The sequence below is a fragment of the Eumetopias jubatus genome, unplaced genomic scaffold (genome assembly GCF_037043125.1).
Source record: "Eumetopias jubatus isolate StellerSeaLion01/CBP00866 unplaced genomic scaffold, mEumJub1_p1.0 scaffold_9, whole genome shotgun sequence".
Classification (NCBI taxonomy): Eukaryota; Metazoa; Chordata; class Mammalia; order Carnivora; family Otariidae; genus Eumetopias; species Eumetopias jubatus.
In genome coordinates, this window is record NW_028274815.1 from 32,226,895 (window position 1) to 32,241,090 (window position 14,196).

At 37.8% G+C, this 14,196-nt stretch overlaps 1 protein-coding gene and 1 non-coding gene across 6 annotated transcripts in view; one reads left to right on the plus strand and one right to left on the minus strand.

Annotated features, from left to right (window-relative positions):
• SOS1 (SOS Ras/Rac guanine nucleotide exchange factor 1) overlaps window positions 1–14,196 on the minus strand; it is a 140,404-nt gene that overhangs the window by 71,981 nt on the left and 54,227 nt on the right. For all 5 annotated transcript variants that reach the window (XR_003611441.2, XM_028117269.2, XM_028117268.2 and 2 more), the window contains exon 2: window positions 4,790–4,915. Coding sequence is in view for 4 of the 5 variants with exons in the window: in XM_028117269.2 (XP_027973070.1) it covers window positions 4,790–4,915 (126 nt within the window). In the remaining variant the exon portion in view is untranslated. The remainder of the gene's footprint in view (window positions 1–4,789; window positions 4,916–14,196) is intronic.
• Window positions 13,671–13,779, plus strand: LOC114219715 (U6 spliceosomal RNA). Its single transcript, XR_003611444.1, has one exon. It is a non-coding gene; the product is annotated as a U6 spliceosomal RNA (small nuclear RNA).

A 14,196-nucleotide genomic window follows, 5' to 3' on the forward strand; every position in this document is an offset into this window, starting at 1 on the left:
TCACTCCTGATTATAAGCCTAAATAAAAACTTTTTTTAAAGATTTTATTTATTTATTTATTTGAGAGAGAGAATGAGAGAGAGCATGAGAGGGGGAGGGTCAGAGGGAGAAGCAGACTCCCTGCTGAGCAGGGAGCCCAACGTGGGACTCAATCCCGGGACTCCAGGATCATGACCTGAGCCAAGGCAGTCGCTTAACCAATTGAGCCACCCAGGCGCCCCTAAATAAAAACTTTATGTCAGCTGCTATTAAAATGCCATGTGATACTCTGGGGGGAAAACATGTTGATTCTAGGAAACATTAAGAACAAATTTATAAAGTGAGAATAGTTTAACCCATTCAAGTTAAAGACATTTTCTCTTCATCTACATTTAAGGCTAAATCAGCTGCCAAACATAAGAAGTGATTGTTTCAATTCTAATTAATGGAATTAGAGGTGTGCTGAAAGAAATTTTTGTAGTTACAAATGGAGTTTACAAACTTTTTGAAATGCCTAGTTGAAAAGCTATTTGCCAGGACACTATTACCTTCACGTAATACAGGCAATACAGAGGTCCAAAATATTGGGGGGAGTTTGGCAGGTGAAAAGGAGAAAAGGGAAGGGAGATAGGGTGGAAAGAACAACCAAAACAAAAATGCTTTTCCTTTTTCCCAGGAAATGACTTGCTAATCTAAAAATAACTAAGAGATTAGGACTAACTTGACTATGGCTTCTAATTAAAATTTTCAGTGATGGGTTTAACCTGTGGTTAATTAAATGGGTAGAGCCATAGTACAAACCTTATAATGCGATGGCCCTGTGGGTTGCTAATTTTTTTTTCCTCAACTCACAGTAAGAAATAATAAATTCTTAATACATTTCACATTACATCCTTAAACATCATACACATACTAAACTGGAATCAAGTTCATAAAACAGAACCTGCCCTTATTATATGCAATGCACTGATATTTTCTATTCATGTAAAAAATGTTGGGCAAAGCACTAAAGTGATTTTATGACTCACTAATGGGTCATAACCTAGAGTCTTAAAAAGCACTGGTGTAGGGCGCCTGGGTGGCTCAGTTGGTTAAGCGACTGCCTTCAGCTCAGGTCATGATCCTGGAGTCCTGGGTTCAAGTCCCACATCGGGCTCCCTGCTCCAGGGAGTCTGCTTCTCCCTCTGACCTGACCCCCTCTCATGCTCTCTCTCATTCTCTCTCTCAAATAAATAAATAAAATCTTTAAAAAAAAAAAAGACAAAAAAAAGCACTGGTGTAGAGGGGTGAAAGAAAAGCAGAAGAGAAAAGAAGCTGAACTCAATATGATAATTCTAAATATACTGAACATGTATCTTTGGGGAAAAAAAAGTCATTGGTGGAATCACAGAGGCCAACTGGAGACAGGGGTTGAGGTGGAAGAAAATACAACAGCGGTCCCTTCCCATCTCAGTTCTATCCACCTAACTCCAGGTTCATCTATTGTCTTGAGAAAGAAGGGGAAAGAAAATCAGGAGTGATAAAAGAGAAGACAAGAAAGAGAAAATAATATTGATGAAAAATACATTTTAAACTTACTTATTAGTGTATTACTGGAATCAAATTACCAGCTATATAGGTAGGAGGTAATAACCAGGGTCAGAATGTATGGGAGAAGACTGGTAGGGTAAAAAAAAGAGAGAGAGAGAGAGAGAGAGAGAGAGAGAGAGAGAGAGAGAGAGAGAGAGAGAGAGAGAGAGAGAAGGTGCCTCTATTTACTAAAGATAAATTAGTTTATCTCTTGTGGTGGCAAATTTAATAGAGCAAAATAAATTTTTACGATTATTTTATGTATTTTAAGTTTTTTTAAAAGCCCAAGGAGGAATGATCAATGAAAGATTCATGAATTAGAATTCTATTACTCTGCTACTTCAAGATTATAATTTCATGTGTTTGAAATGAGAAATTCCATCTTCAGTAATATCTAGTAAGACACCATTATATTCACTTAAATATCTCTGCATGTCCTCAGTCTTGTCTAAATACCCTTCCAGGAGGGCGCCTGGGTGGCTCAGTTGGTTAAGCGACTGCCTTCGGCTCAGGTCATGATCCTGGAGTCCCGGGATTGAGTCCCACGTTGGGCTCCCTGCTCAGCGGGGGGTCTGCTTCTCCCTCTGACCCTCTTCCCTCTCGTGCTCTCTATCTCTCATTCTTTCTCTCTCAAGTAAATAAATAAAATCTTTAAAAATAAATAAATAAATAAATAAATAAATAAATACCCTTCCAGGAATGGCATAAGAAGCGTATTTGACTACTGAATGTAAAAGACCCAGATTTCCACCTTTTTAAAAAATCTATTCTACCATACTGAGGGTTGTCTAACATAAAATAAGGAGAATACTAATTCTTCTACAGGGTTGTCGTAAAGACATATATATGTACGTAACTGCTATTCTGTCTGATTCTATCACTGTCATATATTCTCTTTCCCAACCATTCCCAATTCCAAAGCCAGTTCATTGGTCTATCACATGACTACATCTATTTTAAGGGTCCAGATTAAGTGCTTAAAAATAACAAGATAGGGTATAGGGTAAACATATGTCTTCAATATCTCAGTAGTTTTCTGAGTACTAAGAAGCTATGAAATTTCCTTTATTATTTAGAGTCTTGAGGACCCACATATTGGTTAAATCTGCACAAGGGAAAGACTGAGACTCAGTGATTTTCAAGAATTCACAGAGATTTCCTTCAATATTGGAAAATTATATATTAGTTTCTACATTAGTTAAAAGGAGGAAATTAGACAAACATAGGTATATAGTACAAGCTATCTAGAAAGAGCTGAATTTGAGTCTGTAATGTTATCAAACCAGCAAATTCCTGGAATGTCATCTAATGTCAGAATGATAAGCAAGATGAGATCTGTAACTCTGTTCTCATACAGCAGGCACAAGGCTGAGTGCTGCATTTCACAAACACTGTGGGAGAACCTAACTAGGATCCAAAAGAGCAACTGGAACTGGAATTGTTCATGAGAAGAGTCCGGCAACCAGTTCTATTCAAGATCTACTCTGAATCCCAATGTAATTATTTGCCTATAGGAAATCATGAATACAAGATAGCTGACCTTGTAACTCAATGGGAAAAATGGGATAAAAATGTATGAAACCAACTTTGAATTACTTAAGAAATCAAAGTGAATTACTATTCTATTGCACACAATCTTTTCTACATCCACAACCCTGGTAATTCAATGCTTTTAAATATCCCTTTGCTTCAGCTGAAATCTGTATCTCCCCTGAAGACTACCAGAGCAAAAACTGCCCTTGTCCCAAAACCTGTTTGAAGGTAAATTTAACATCTTTTCCACTCCCCAAGCTGTTTCTGGGTCATGTAAAATCTTGCCATCATCTTGTGTGACTTTATCATCTATATTAAGGACACATAAAATACCCTGGCCTCTTAATTCCTTGAATACCTCTTGTGGGGACCTTTTCTTCTAGCCCAGCTGCCATCACATGGCCGCATCCTGCTTTGTAACTGTGTTACTGAGGAAATCTTAAATTCCAAAAACTTTGTCTCTGATCCCAATCTATTCTTTTAATTCTCTCACTCAGGTATTCTAGTGTTATCAGTTCTCTGACCTTATTGGGAAATCCAATACCCTAGTTCCCTGCATGTTTTTCCAGTTTACTTGCCCTCTCCTGGCAGAATGGCTGAGTTGGAATGTACATCCAAAAAGCTTAGACTTTCCAGGTTAGAGTCTTGGCTTCACTACTTATTAGCTGTGACCTTGGGCAAGGGCAATTTATTTAACATCTCTGTGCTTCAGTTTCCACATTTATTCATTCAACATGTATTTCCTGAGTGCCTTCTTAGTGCCAGACATTGTTCTAGGTGCTAGGAATTCGGCAGTGAACAAGAAAAATAACCTCGGAGCTTACATTCTAGTAAGGGGGAAAAAACAGCACCATCTTCATGGGGTTATTAAAAACTTTAAATAAAACATAAAACATGGAAGTGTTTAGAACAGTGCATGATACTATAGCAAGCACTCAAATAGTAGCCAATAACACATTTCACCTTTTTTTCCTATCCAGTTTAGGTTCTCTGATTCTTTTCAGAAATTTCTCATTGGATATGCTCATATTTCAATCTCTCTGCCCCCTTGGGGAACTAAGCAGGGCCTGGGGTATTGAGATATACCTCCTACCCAGCCACTGTTTGTGATAAAATATATGTAATAAGTGAAGATCAAAAGATTAACTGACATTTTTTTTTGTTGTTGTTGTTGTTGTTTTTTTTAAGTAGGCTCCATGCCCAGCAGGGCTTGAAGTCATGACCTTGAGATTAAGACCTGAGCTGAAATCAAGAGTCAGACACTTGATGGACTGAGCCACCCAGGCACCACTAAATGAAATGTTTTTTTAAATGACAGTTGGCTTTAAAAACAAAAGAAACACTTGAACATATTCCACTCTTCAAGCTGTTGTGTGTGTGTGTGTGTGTGTGTGTGTGTGTGTGTATGAAATTCTTGCATCAAGAAGTAGTGTTTGGAGGTCAACAAAAGTTCATTCTAGATGAAAAGCAAAACATGGAATAACTGGACAGCTAAAACATATATGAGTTATCAATACCTAAAGAAAGTTAGAATAAATCCAGTTTTCATTTTTTTAATACCACATATATATTTTGTGAACTTGAAGAGCAAACTCTTTCACTGACATTACAATAAGTACACAGATTAGATGTGTGTGTGTGTGTGTGTGTGTGTGTGTGTGTGTGTGTGTGTGTGTATGAAGTAAATACAAGGCAAAATTTAACATACCTCTACATCTGAAGCACTTCGGGGCTGAGCTTGGCATAGCATATTTAATAACTGCAAAATTAATTCTTCAACATATTGAAGAGCATCATCACTAGACTCAAGAGTCGGATGAACTTGCCCCTGGACCTATAAACAAAAAGCAAAGTAATTAAAATGTAGATCTGTACTCAAGAACATGGTCTGGTTTGCAAGTACAGATTTAAATGTTATGACCCAGAAGTCAGAAGTTCTCAACCTTTTTCCCAGCTACATACACCATACGTGCTTATTAACATGCTCCTGGAGATTCAGATACCTAACTGCAAATTTCAATATATTTTTTTCTTAAACTAGTTACCCTGAGGTGTGGGAAGGCAGAGAGGGAGGGAGAGGCTAGCTGGGAATGAAAGATGCAGTTTATATGGTTTTCATCAAGAACCAGTGGTAGTTAGAACATTCACTCAATGTACTGCTTGGGCAAAATTGACCTCTCACAGGTCTCTGGCCCTTGTTTCACTCTATCTTTCCTACTAAATGATAAAATCCAACAGGGATTTCTTTTATTCACCAAAATTAACACCAGCACCTAGCACTGTGCAGGGCACGTAATACAAACGTGATAAATATTTGTTGAATACAAAGTCACCTTATATCAAAGGACACAAAATAGTCACTTTTGACAATCTGTGACTGTCTCTGCTTAAGGAGGATAATTTAGTGGTCACTCATGCATAAATGCCTAATAATCTTTACTTTCATTTTCCTCAGTCATTTCTTTGGAGGCCCATCAGGCCACTGGCCTCTGTAGAACTTACATTTTAATAACCAGCACAATAATCGTCACTTGCATCCTTTGCCACTCACTATGGGGGTCACAATAGTGAGTCACACATATCTCACTATTCCCTACTTTTATTTTTTTTAGATTTTATTTATTTGAGAGAGAGAGAGCACAAGCAGGGGGAGTGGCAGGCAGAGGGAGAGGGAGAAACAGACTCTCTGCTGAGCAGGGAGCCCCAGATGGGGCTCAGTCCCAGGATCCTGGGATCATGACCTGAGCCAAAGGCAGATACTTAACTGCCTGAGCCACCCAGGCGCCCCTATTCCCTACTTTTAAAAAATGGCAGAAAAATCAGTTCCGGGAGACAAACAATATATGTTTTAAAATATGCTCAACTCTACAAAGAGCAGCAGAGCCCTCTCTAGAGGAAAGTGCACAGTACTCGCTGGCCAAGAGCATGTGGTCTGGTCTGTCCTCCTAGACCTCACTAGCAGACAGGGTATGACAGCCTCAGTGTAGGGGGACATTCTATTTATTTATTATTTTTTAATTATTATTATTTTTTTTGACAGAGACAGTGAGAGAGGGAACACAAGCAGGGGGAGTGGGAAAGGGAGAAGCAGGCTTCCCGCGGAGCAGGGAGCCCAATGAGGGGCTCGATCCCAGGACCCTGGGATCATGACCTGAACGGAAGGCAGAAGCTCAATGACTGAGCCACCCAGGAGCCCCCCAAGGGGGACATTTTAATAGACAGTATACTATATAATGAATTTCTGAAATGTATGTTAAACATACATAGAGGGGAGCCTGGGTGGCTCAGTCAGTTAAGCGTCTGATTTGTGATTTCGGCTCAGGTCATGATCTCATAGGTTGAGAGATCAAGCCCTACATCAGGCTCTGCACTCAGTGGGGCATCTGCTTGGGATTGTCTCTCTCCCTCTGCCTCCTCCCCCCACTTGTGTGCACTCATGAGCTCTCTCTCAAATAAATAAATAAATCTTTAAAAAAGTTATGTATATATACATACATATGCATTTAAAATACTTTTTAAGGAAAAATACTTTAGAGGCAGATAATACAACAATCCACAACTGTGGCAGGGAGTGCTACATCAAGTATGAGGTTTAAAGCAATTTATTATTATTTTATAGATGAAGAAACTAAGCCCCAAAAGGCTTAAATCATTTGTCCAAGCATTTTGCTTGGTATAGCAATTACCAACCTGTTTGTAACTGATTTGTTTATCAATCTCTCCACCCTATTAGATGACTGAATGGATGTACAATTAAAATAATGAACAGTTTGGACTTAGAGCCCAGAATTTGTGTTTCTCCGCTCAGTGCTTGCTATTTTCCATGCCATCATACTCTAACTAATGTGTATAACTAATGTAAACTTATTTCCCTTCAACACTTAACAAGACTAAACCTGCCTTTTTGTTTTTAAATTGGAACTTGACAAATGTTTTATTTACTTATTTGAGTATAGGTGACACACAATGTTACACTGGTTTTAGGTGATTCACCTTCTCTATACCTTACGCTACGCTCACCAGGGTAGTTACCACCTGTCACCACACCACTACAATATCACTGACGATATTCCAGATGCTGTGCCTCTTATTCCTGTGATTATTCATTCCAGAACCAGAAGTATCCCCCATTCCCCTTCACTCACTCAGCCCATCCCCTAACCCCTTCCCTCTGGCAACCATTGGTTTATTCTCTTATCAGCGACACAATCTATTCTACCTCTCTTATTTCCTTGTGCCTCTTCCATTTTCTTGTGGAGTTTCCTATTTTCCTCTACCTCTGGAGGGTGAATTCTAACCTTATTTGTTCACTCCCTTCTTCTGTTCTTCCCCCCCAATCTCATTTACTTCCACATTTTAAACTATAATCTATGCAGATGACTCCAAATCTACCTCTAGTCCTGACTTCTCTCCTGAGTTTTAGACACACACTTCAAATCACTCGCTAGGTATCTCCACCTATCCTACCAAAATCTCTACTATAACTTGGGGAGAAAAAGGAACTTTTAATTATAAAAGTTTTTAATAAGAAAAACTATATCTCAGGGCACCTGGCTGGCTCAGTTAGTGCAGCATGTGACTCCTGATCTCTGGGTTGTAAGGTTCAAGCCCCACACTGGGTGTAGAGATCACTTAAAAATAAAAAATAAAATCTTTTTCTTTTTTTAAAAAAGCACTTAAGAAAAGCTGTATCTCACACATAGAGCTAAATTTAAAAAATGAAAGTATATTTTATTTTTTTAAAAGATTTTATTTATTTATCTGAGAGAGAGAGTACATGAGAAGGGGGAGGGTCAGAGGGAGAAGCAGACTCCCCGCTGAGTGTGAGCCTGATGAAGGGCTTGATCCTGGGACTCCAGATCATGATCTGAGCTGAAGGCAGACGCTTAACTGACTGGGCCACCCAGATGCCCCAAAATGAAAGTATATTTTAGAAAACACAGTATAGGGGCGCCTGGGTGGCTCAGTTGTTAGGCGTCTGCCTTTGGCTCAGGTCATGACCCCAGGGTCCTGGGATCGAGCCCCGCATTGGGCTCCCTGCTCAGCACAAAGCCTGCTTCTCCCTCTCCCACTCCCCCTGCTTGTGTTCCCTCTCTTGCTGTCTCTCTCTCTGTGTCAAATAAATAAATAAAAACTTAAAAAAACACACACACACACAGTATAGACAGCCCTTGTTTTCACAAGATGTTGTACTGGAAAATGTAGCTATAATCGGGGGTTACATTCCTGTCCAAGTCTCCAGAATCATATGAACTATAGCTACAGATTTACAAAACCACAGAATTTTAGAAATAAAAGGGACTTTAGAAGTCATTTAACTCAGCCCCACTATTTAGCAAATGAGAAAAAGGAAACACCCATGATCCTATAGCTAACTAGCAATGCTATGAATACTAAACCTGGACCTCCTGGTGTCTGGGCCATAGCTCTTTCCACTAAACCCTTGACTGTCAAATTTGGAGTCTGAGGAGTGTCATAGTAGCCCCATGAGCATAAGGAAAATGCTCACAAACTGTATCTAATTACATAGTAGGCTTCCATAGAACACTTGGCTTGAAGTATGCTGTCACACTTTAATAAACATTGGCATGTAATAAATGCAAATACAGCACTATAAATCTCTATAATCTGAAAAGGTAAAATCATTTTCATTCAAAATTATAAAGTAAAATTTATAAAATTATAAATTTACTAAAAGTCCGACATACAGCTAAAATGCTAGAGATAATATTAAAATGAAAATATTTAATCAGGGGCGCCTGGGTGGCTCAGTCGCTAAGCGTCTGTCTTCAGCTCAGATCATGATCCCAGGGTCCTGGGATAGAGCCGTGCATTGGGCTCCCTGCTCCGCGGCCGCGCCTCGGGCCCGCTGCTCTGCGGGAAGCCTGCTTCTCCCTCTCCCACTCCCCCTGCTTGTGTTCCCTCTCTCGCTGTGTCTCTGTCAAATAAATAAATAAAATCTTTCAAAAAAATATTTAATCAACAATAATTTTAATTAACTTTTAAAAATATCAAAGCCCTTTGAGGTTTAGGTACACAGAAACACATTTTATAAAGTGTTCTGCAAAGTGTAAATTAATCAGATTTTTAAAAAAAATGTTCTTTGTTTTCCAAAGAAACCCATGGAAACAACATAATTCTTCACTAATATATCTCCATCTCCGGCTGCTCTTCAATTTACACTTTATGCTGAAGCAATTCAAACTATCTGCAGTTTGCTAAAACATGGCATGCATGCCTATCATTCATTCCCTTACCCTTTCACCTGCCTATCTGACTTTCAAAGCCCAGCTCTCACCTCATTTGGGAAGACTTCCTTATTTCTTGCCTCTTTCTAAGGTAGAATTAATCTCATTCATTTAAATGATTTATTGACTCTATTAAGTATCAGACTCTGTTGGTGTTGGATACATAGTGATAAACCAAAAACAGTCTCTGCTTATAGGGGCCTTATACTCTGCTAATGCTTGTACTGGATACCACATTTTTGTTATCAGTTTGTCATACTGAATTATATGTTCCCTTGTCTACTGGATGGACAGTGATGATCTAATTGGGCAGGGCCTTGTTTATCTAGTTCTAGAATCATATTCTCTTTACTTTTCGCTCTAAATCCGTGACATTCATGGTATACTCAAAGCTTTGGGGTTGCAGGGGTAAAAGGAATAAAATATTTCTTTCTTAAAATTAAGACTGAAAAGGGATAGTGGCAAGGCTAGAGTTTGGATGATTTCTGGAGCATAAACCCTTAAAGCAGAAACCATTCAACATATAAAGACAGAACATAAAATAGATGTTTATTATGTAGAATCAAATGAACTGTATATAACCAGAGTGGTGAAATGCTATGGTTTAAACAAACAAACTTGATACTGCTTATAATTCAGGCACATATAATTCAAATGTTGGCTAAGTTTGACACCTTGCATGACACATAAAATTTTAGAAATTTAAATTCAAACCATTTTATTCACTGATAGTTACTAATAGCCAAATAAAACCTATTAAGTAAATTAATCACACAAAGCATTAGGCTTAAACAGAAAATAATGCATGATGTCAGCTGTTCTTCTAAGTTTCTGAATATTATTAACCTTTACCATACCTTTTCTTTTTTTAAAGATTTTATTTATGTATTTGAGAAAGAGAGAGACAGCGAGAGAGGGAACATAAGCAGGGAGAGTGGGGTAGGGAGAAGCAGGCTCCTCACTGAGCAGGGAGCCCCATGCGGGGCTCGATCCCAGGACCCGGGGATCATGACCTGAGCCGAAGGCAGACACCTAACGACTGAGCCACCCAGGCGCCCAATGACTGAGCCACCCAGGCGCCCCTACCCTTTACCGTATCTTAAACCTATCAAATTAGGATCACAAGGTTCATTCATACAAGAGACTAATAAGTTATTTTACTTCCTTAAAAAAAATAATACTTCAAAACCTCTGACTGAAAAGCATGGACAACAGTAAATGTTTCAAGACAAGAAGACCAATTCCTGAAATAACAGACTTTGCTCTTTATTCTTTTAAGGAAGATGCTGTTAAGAGCTTTAATGAGCAGACAGAAGTAGTACTACATTTCCTATACAGACAGAATAAAAAACACTTCTTTTCTATGAGATAGTGTTACAGCCAAAGTGTTCCATTCCATTCAAGTGGTACTCAAGGTATTTAATCAAATGATCCAAATTATTCAAGACCATACAGAATAGGTTACACTGCCAAATCTTATGACAGCCTTCAGAAGTCATCTACAGCTGATATTCACTGAGGCTGTGTAGCGGGTGTGTGTGTGTGTGTAAGCATTTAGAATTGGGTTTATATACCAGATGTGGGTTTTCTTATGACAGCCTTCAGAAGTCATCTACAGCTGATATTCACTGAGGCTGTGTAGCAGGGGTGTGTGTGTGTGTGTGTGTAAGCATTTAGAATTGGGTTTATATACCAGATGTGGGTTTTCCCTTATATACAGTTTTCAAAAAAATTATTTTTATACTTAAATTTATTGATATCAAAAACTTCACATACTTTTAAAATATAATTACTTTAGGTAATTTAAGTGAAGCAAATTTAAGAACTTCACTAAAGAATTGAGAGCCATGAATAAGAATTTTATATGATCATGACAGTGAGTAATTCTTTTAAGGTATAATCATCATATTCAACCAAAGATGCAACATTTTGTCTCTAGTGGTTTCTAACAGATTCAGAAGCAACTTTGTTGGCTATTGCCAGATTTTGTGGAATCTGTAAAAACAAAGGGATCAGGTCTTTATCAGTTCCTAGTTGTCTGATACATGAGTCCTCTAAGTGTATTCAGCAAGCCCTTGGGTAAACTGCCAGAAAACACTATGCTGAATTCTGATGAATTTTTCATAGCTTTTTCTAGCTAATGGCTCTCTGAAGAATTAGGAAGGCTTCTAGAGTGTATTTTGTCCTATCTTGAGCCCAGATCTGCTACTTTTATTTATAAATATAACAGGAGAATATAAAATAAAACTTGTATTCTCAAAATCTTTACCATAGCAAATAATAAAGATTTGGATCATTACATTTCTTTCTCAATGTTACAATGATTATTTAGCCAACATTTTGTTTTAGGTGCTTATCTTTCCTCATTCACAGATTTAAAAATTAAAGCAAAAATCCTTTGTAAAAAAAATTAAGAGACAAAAATAAAACAAATCAGAGAACTTTAATCTTTTCTATAATTAAATTGACTAAAAATATTGTCTCATTTCTTGGAGACTGTTAATTAGCCTTTAGGCCCACATATATAACAATCTTTTTTCTTTCCACAGTTCCCCTTATTTGCTGGGGACACAAAGAGGAATAAGGACATAACATCTACCCTCACAGAGGAGCTAGACACACACAACTGACTTAACACAGTGTGATGGGGCTAAAATGGAGTTATATTTAAGGTACAGTGATGACCAAAAAAAAAAAGAAAAAGAAGAGTGACCCTTGCTGATGAGTCTGAGGAATATCAGGAGTCTTCCCAAGTGGGGTGCCTGGGTGGCTTAGTCGGTTAAGCTTTCGACTCTTGATTTTGGCTTAGGTCATGATCTCAGGGTTGTGGGATCGAGCCCCATGTTGGGCGTGAAGCCTGCTTAAGATTCTCTCTCTCCCTCTGCCCCTCCCCTCTCCCCCAGCTTGCACCGTCTCTTAAAAAAAAAAAAGTCTTCCCAAGTAAAGCACACATGAACTGGGGCATAAAGAATGATGAATAAGGTGTAAAGGCATCATTTAAGGAAACAGGGCTTTTACTAAAAAAGCTAGCATATAAAAAACTATAGAGGCCAAGACCAAATGATATGTTGGGAAAACTTTTAAGAGTTGGGTCAAAGAGCACATGTAGGGAAGGCTAAGCCTGGGAAGGGCAGGCTTGTGTTTAATGTTAAGAAGTGGGGAAGTGACCAGGGAAGTAGAGAATAATTGAAAGGTTTTAAACAAGACATTGACATAATTAGATCTCTTTGCTGAAGAATCTCTCTGGTATCAGTATGAAGAATGAGCCGAAATGAAGATGAGGCTGAAGGAAGCAAAACTAGTTGGAAGGATGTTACAGGCTCTGGAAAAAGAAACAGTGGAGGCCTGAACCAAGGCAGAAACAGTGGGAGGTGAGAAAGTGAGGATGTGTGTTTGGATAACTATTTTGGGGGAGAGAACCACCAAATTAACCAGTAAATACTAGAAGAGGATAATATTTTGCAGAAAAGATAAGAAATTCAAGTTGAACACCTCAGTTTAAGCTTATGCAGTGAAACAAAGCTGAAATTGTTTTTTTATCAAGTGGTTTTCAAATTTTTATTGTATTTAATTTTTTTGGTTGTAGAGAATTATTTGCCCTAGTAGTGTTTCAAATACTCAAGTAGCAAAACTACCCAACTACTGGGTGTTTATGGGAGAGATATATTTACTTATTAACCTACTAGTTGATATAACTATAGGAAGTGAAGAGGGCTTATTTAATGAATATTTGCAAATAACTTAGACCCAATTTTCAAAATTTTTCTTTTACTAGTGTTTAATAATTGCAATAAATTAACTGAAATAAGTAAAAATTATTTAAGACTATTCATCACAAATTTGGTCATGCGAGCAAAATATAAATAAATAAATAATCTGAGAACCTGTGTACACTGTAGAAGTAGCTCTGGACTACCACATATGGTAGTCCAAAAAGATGCATGTACAAAAATAAAGATAACTTAAACTGTAATTTTTAAAATAAAAGCAATGAAAAAAAGATATAGCTAACATACAGCAATAACTTTATAAGAAATACAGTTACTGAAAAAATTTTATCTCATACCATCTGAAGAAATTTTCAATTATAGTAGGAAATATTCATGCACAGAATTTTTAAAACACACATTTAACTCTTCATTCAAAAGTAATTGTAAATGACAGTATAAGCCTGGGATATCTTATTGTACCAGAAAGCATGGAAGCTCTCAGAGGTGAATGGGTCATAACAAAACAAAACAAAACAAAACATAGGAATATCGTGAAAAGCCTCCTCACTTGCAAAATATGGGCTAATTCAAAAACCAAATCAACTGTAACTAACAGAAATATGTTGAATCTGTGCTCACTTAGGCAGCACACATACTAAATTTGGAATGATGCAGAGCAGATTAGCATGGCCCCTGTGCAAGGATGACATGTGAAATACACTGAATCTATAAAAACCAATGAGGTCAAAATGATGTTTTAAAAAATACCAAGCTCATTAAACAGCACTGGAAATAACTGGGGCACCAATTCTTTATCCTGAAAGAATTAATATACATCCTTCTTTTCCTGTCTGAACTAGACTCTAGGATAATCAAACAACCCAAGTTGGTGAGGAATTCTTCCTTATAGAAGGATTCCAGGTAACAAATGCAAAAGGAATGCAGAGTTCGAAAACCATCCATTTGCAACTTGAACAACATAAATTCAGATATTAATCATCAACAAATGAAACCATTACATGAAGAGTTCATCTTTATAAAGAAGGGCTAAGGCTGTCACGTCCTGAATCCCCTGATCAATCTTAAGTTAGCATCACTAAAATTGGGGCCAGACTTGATGCTGTGTAAAGCCACAGCACCACCTGTGAAGTAATCTT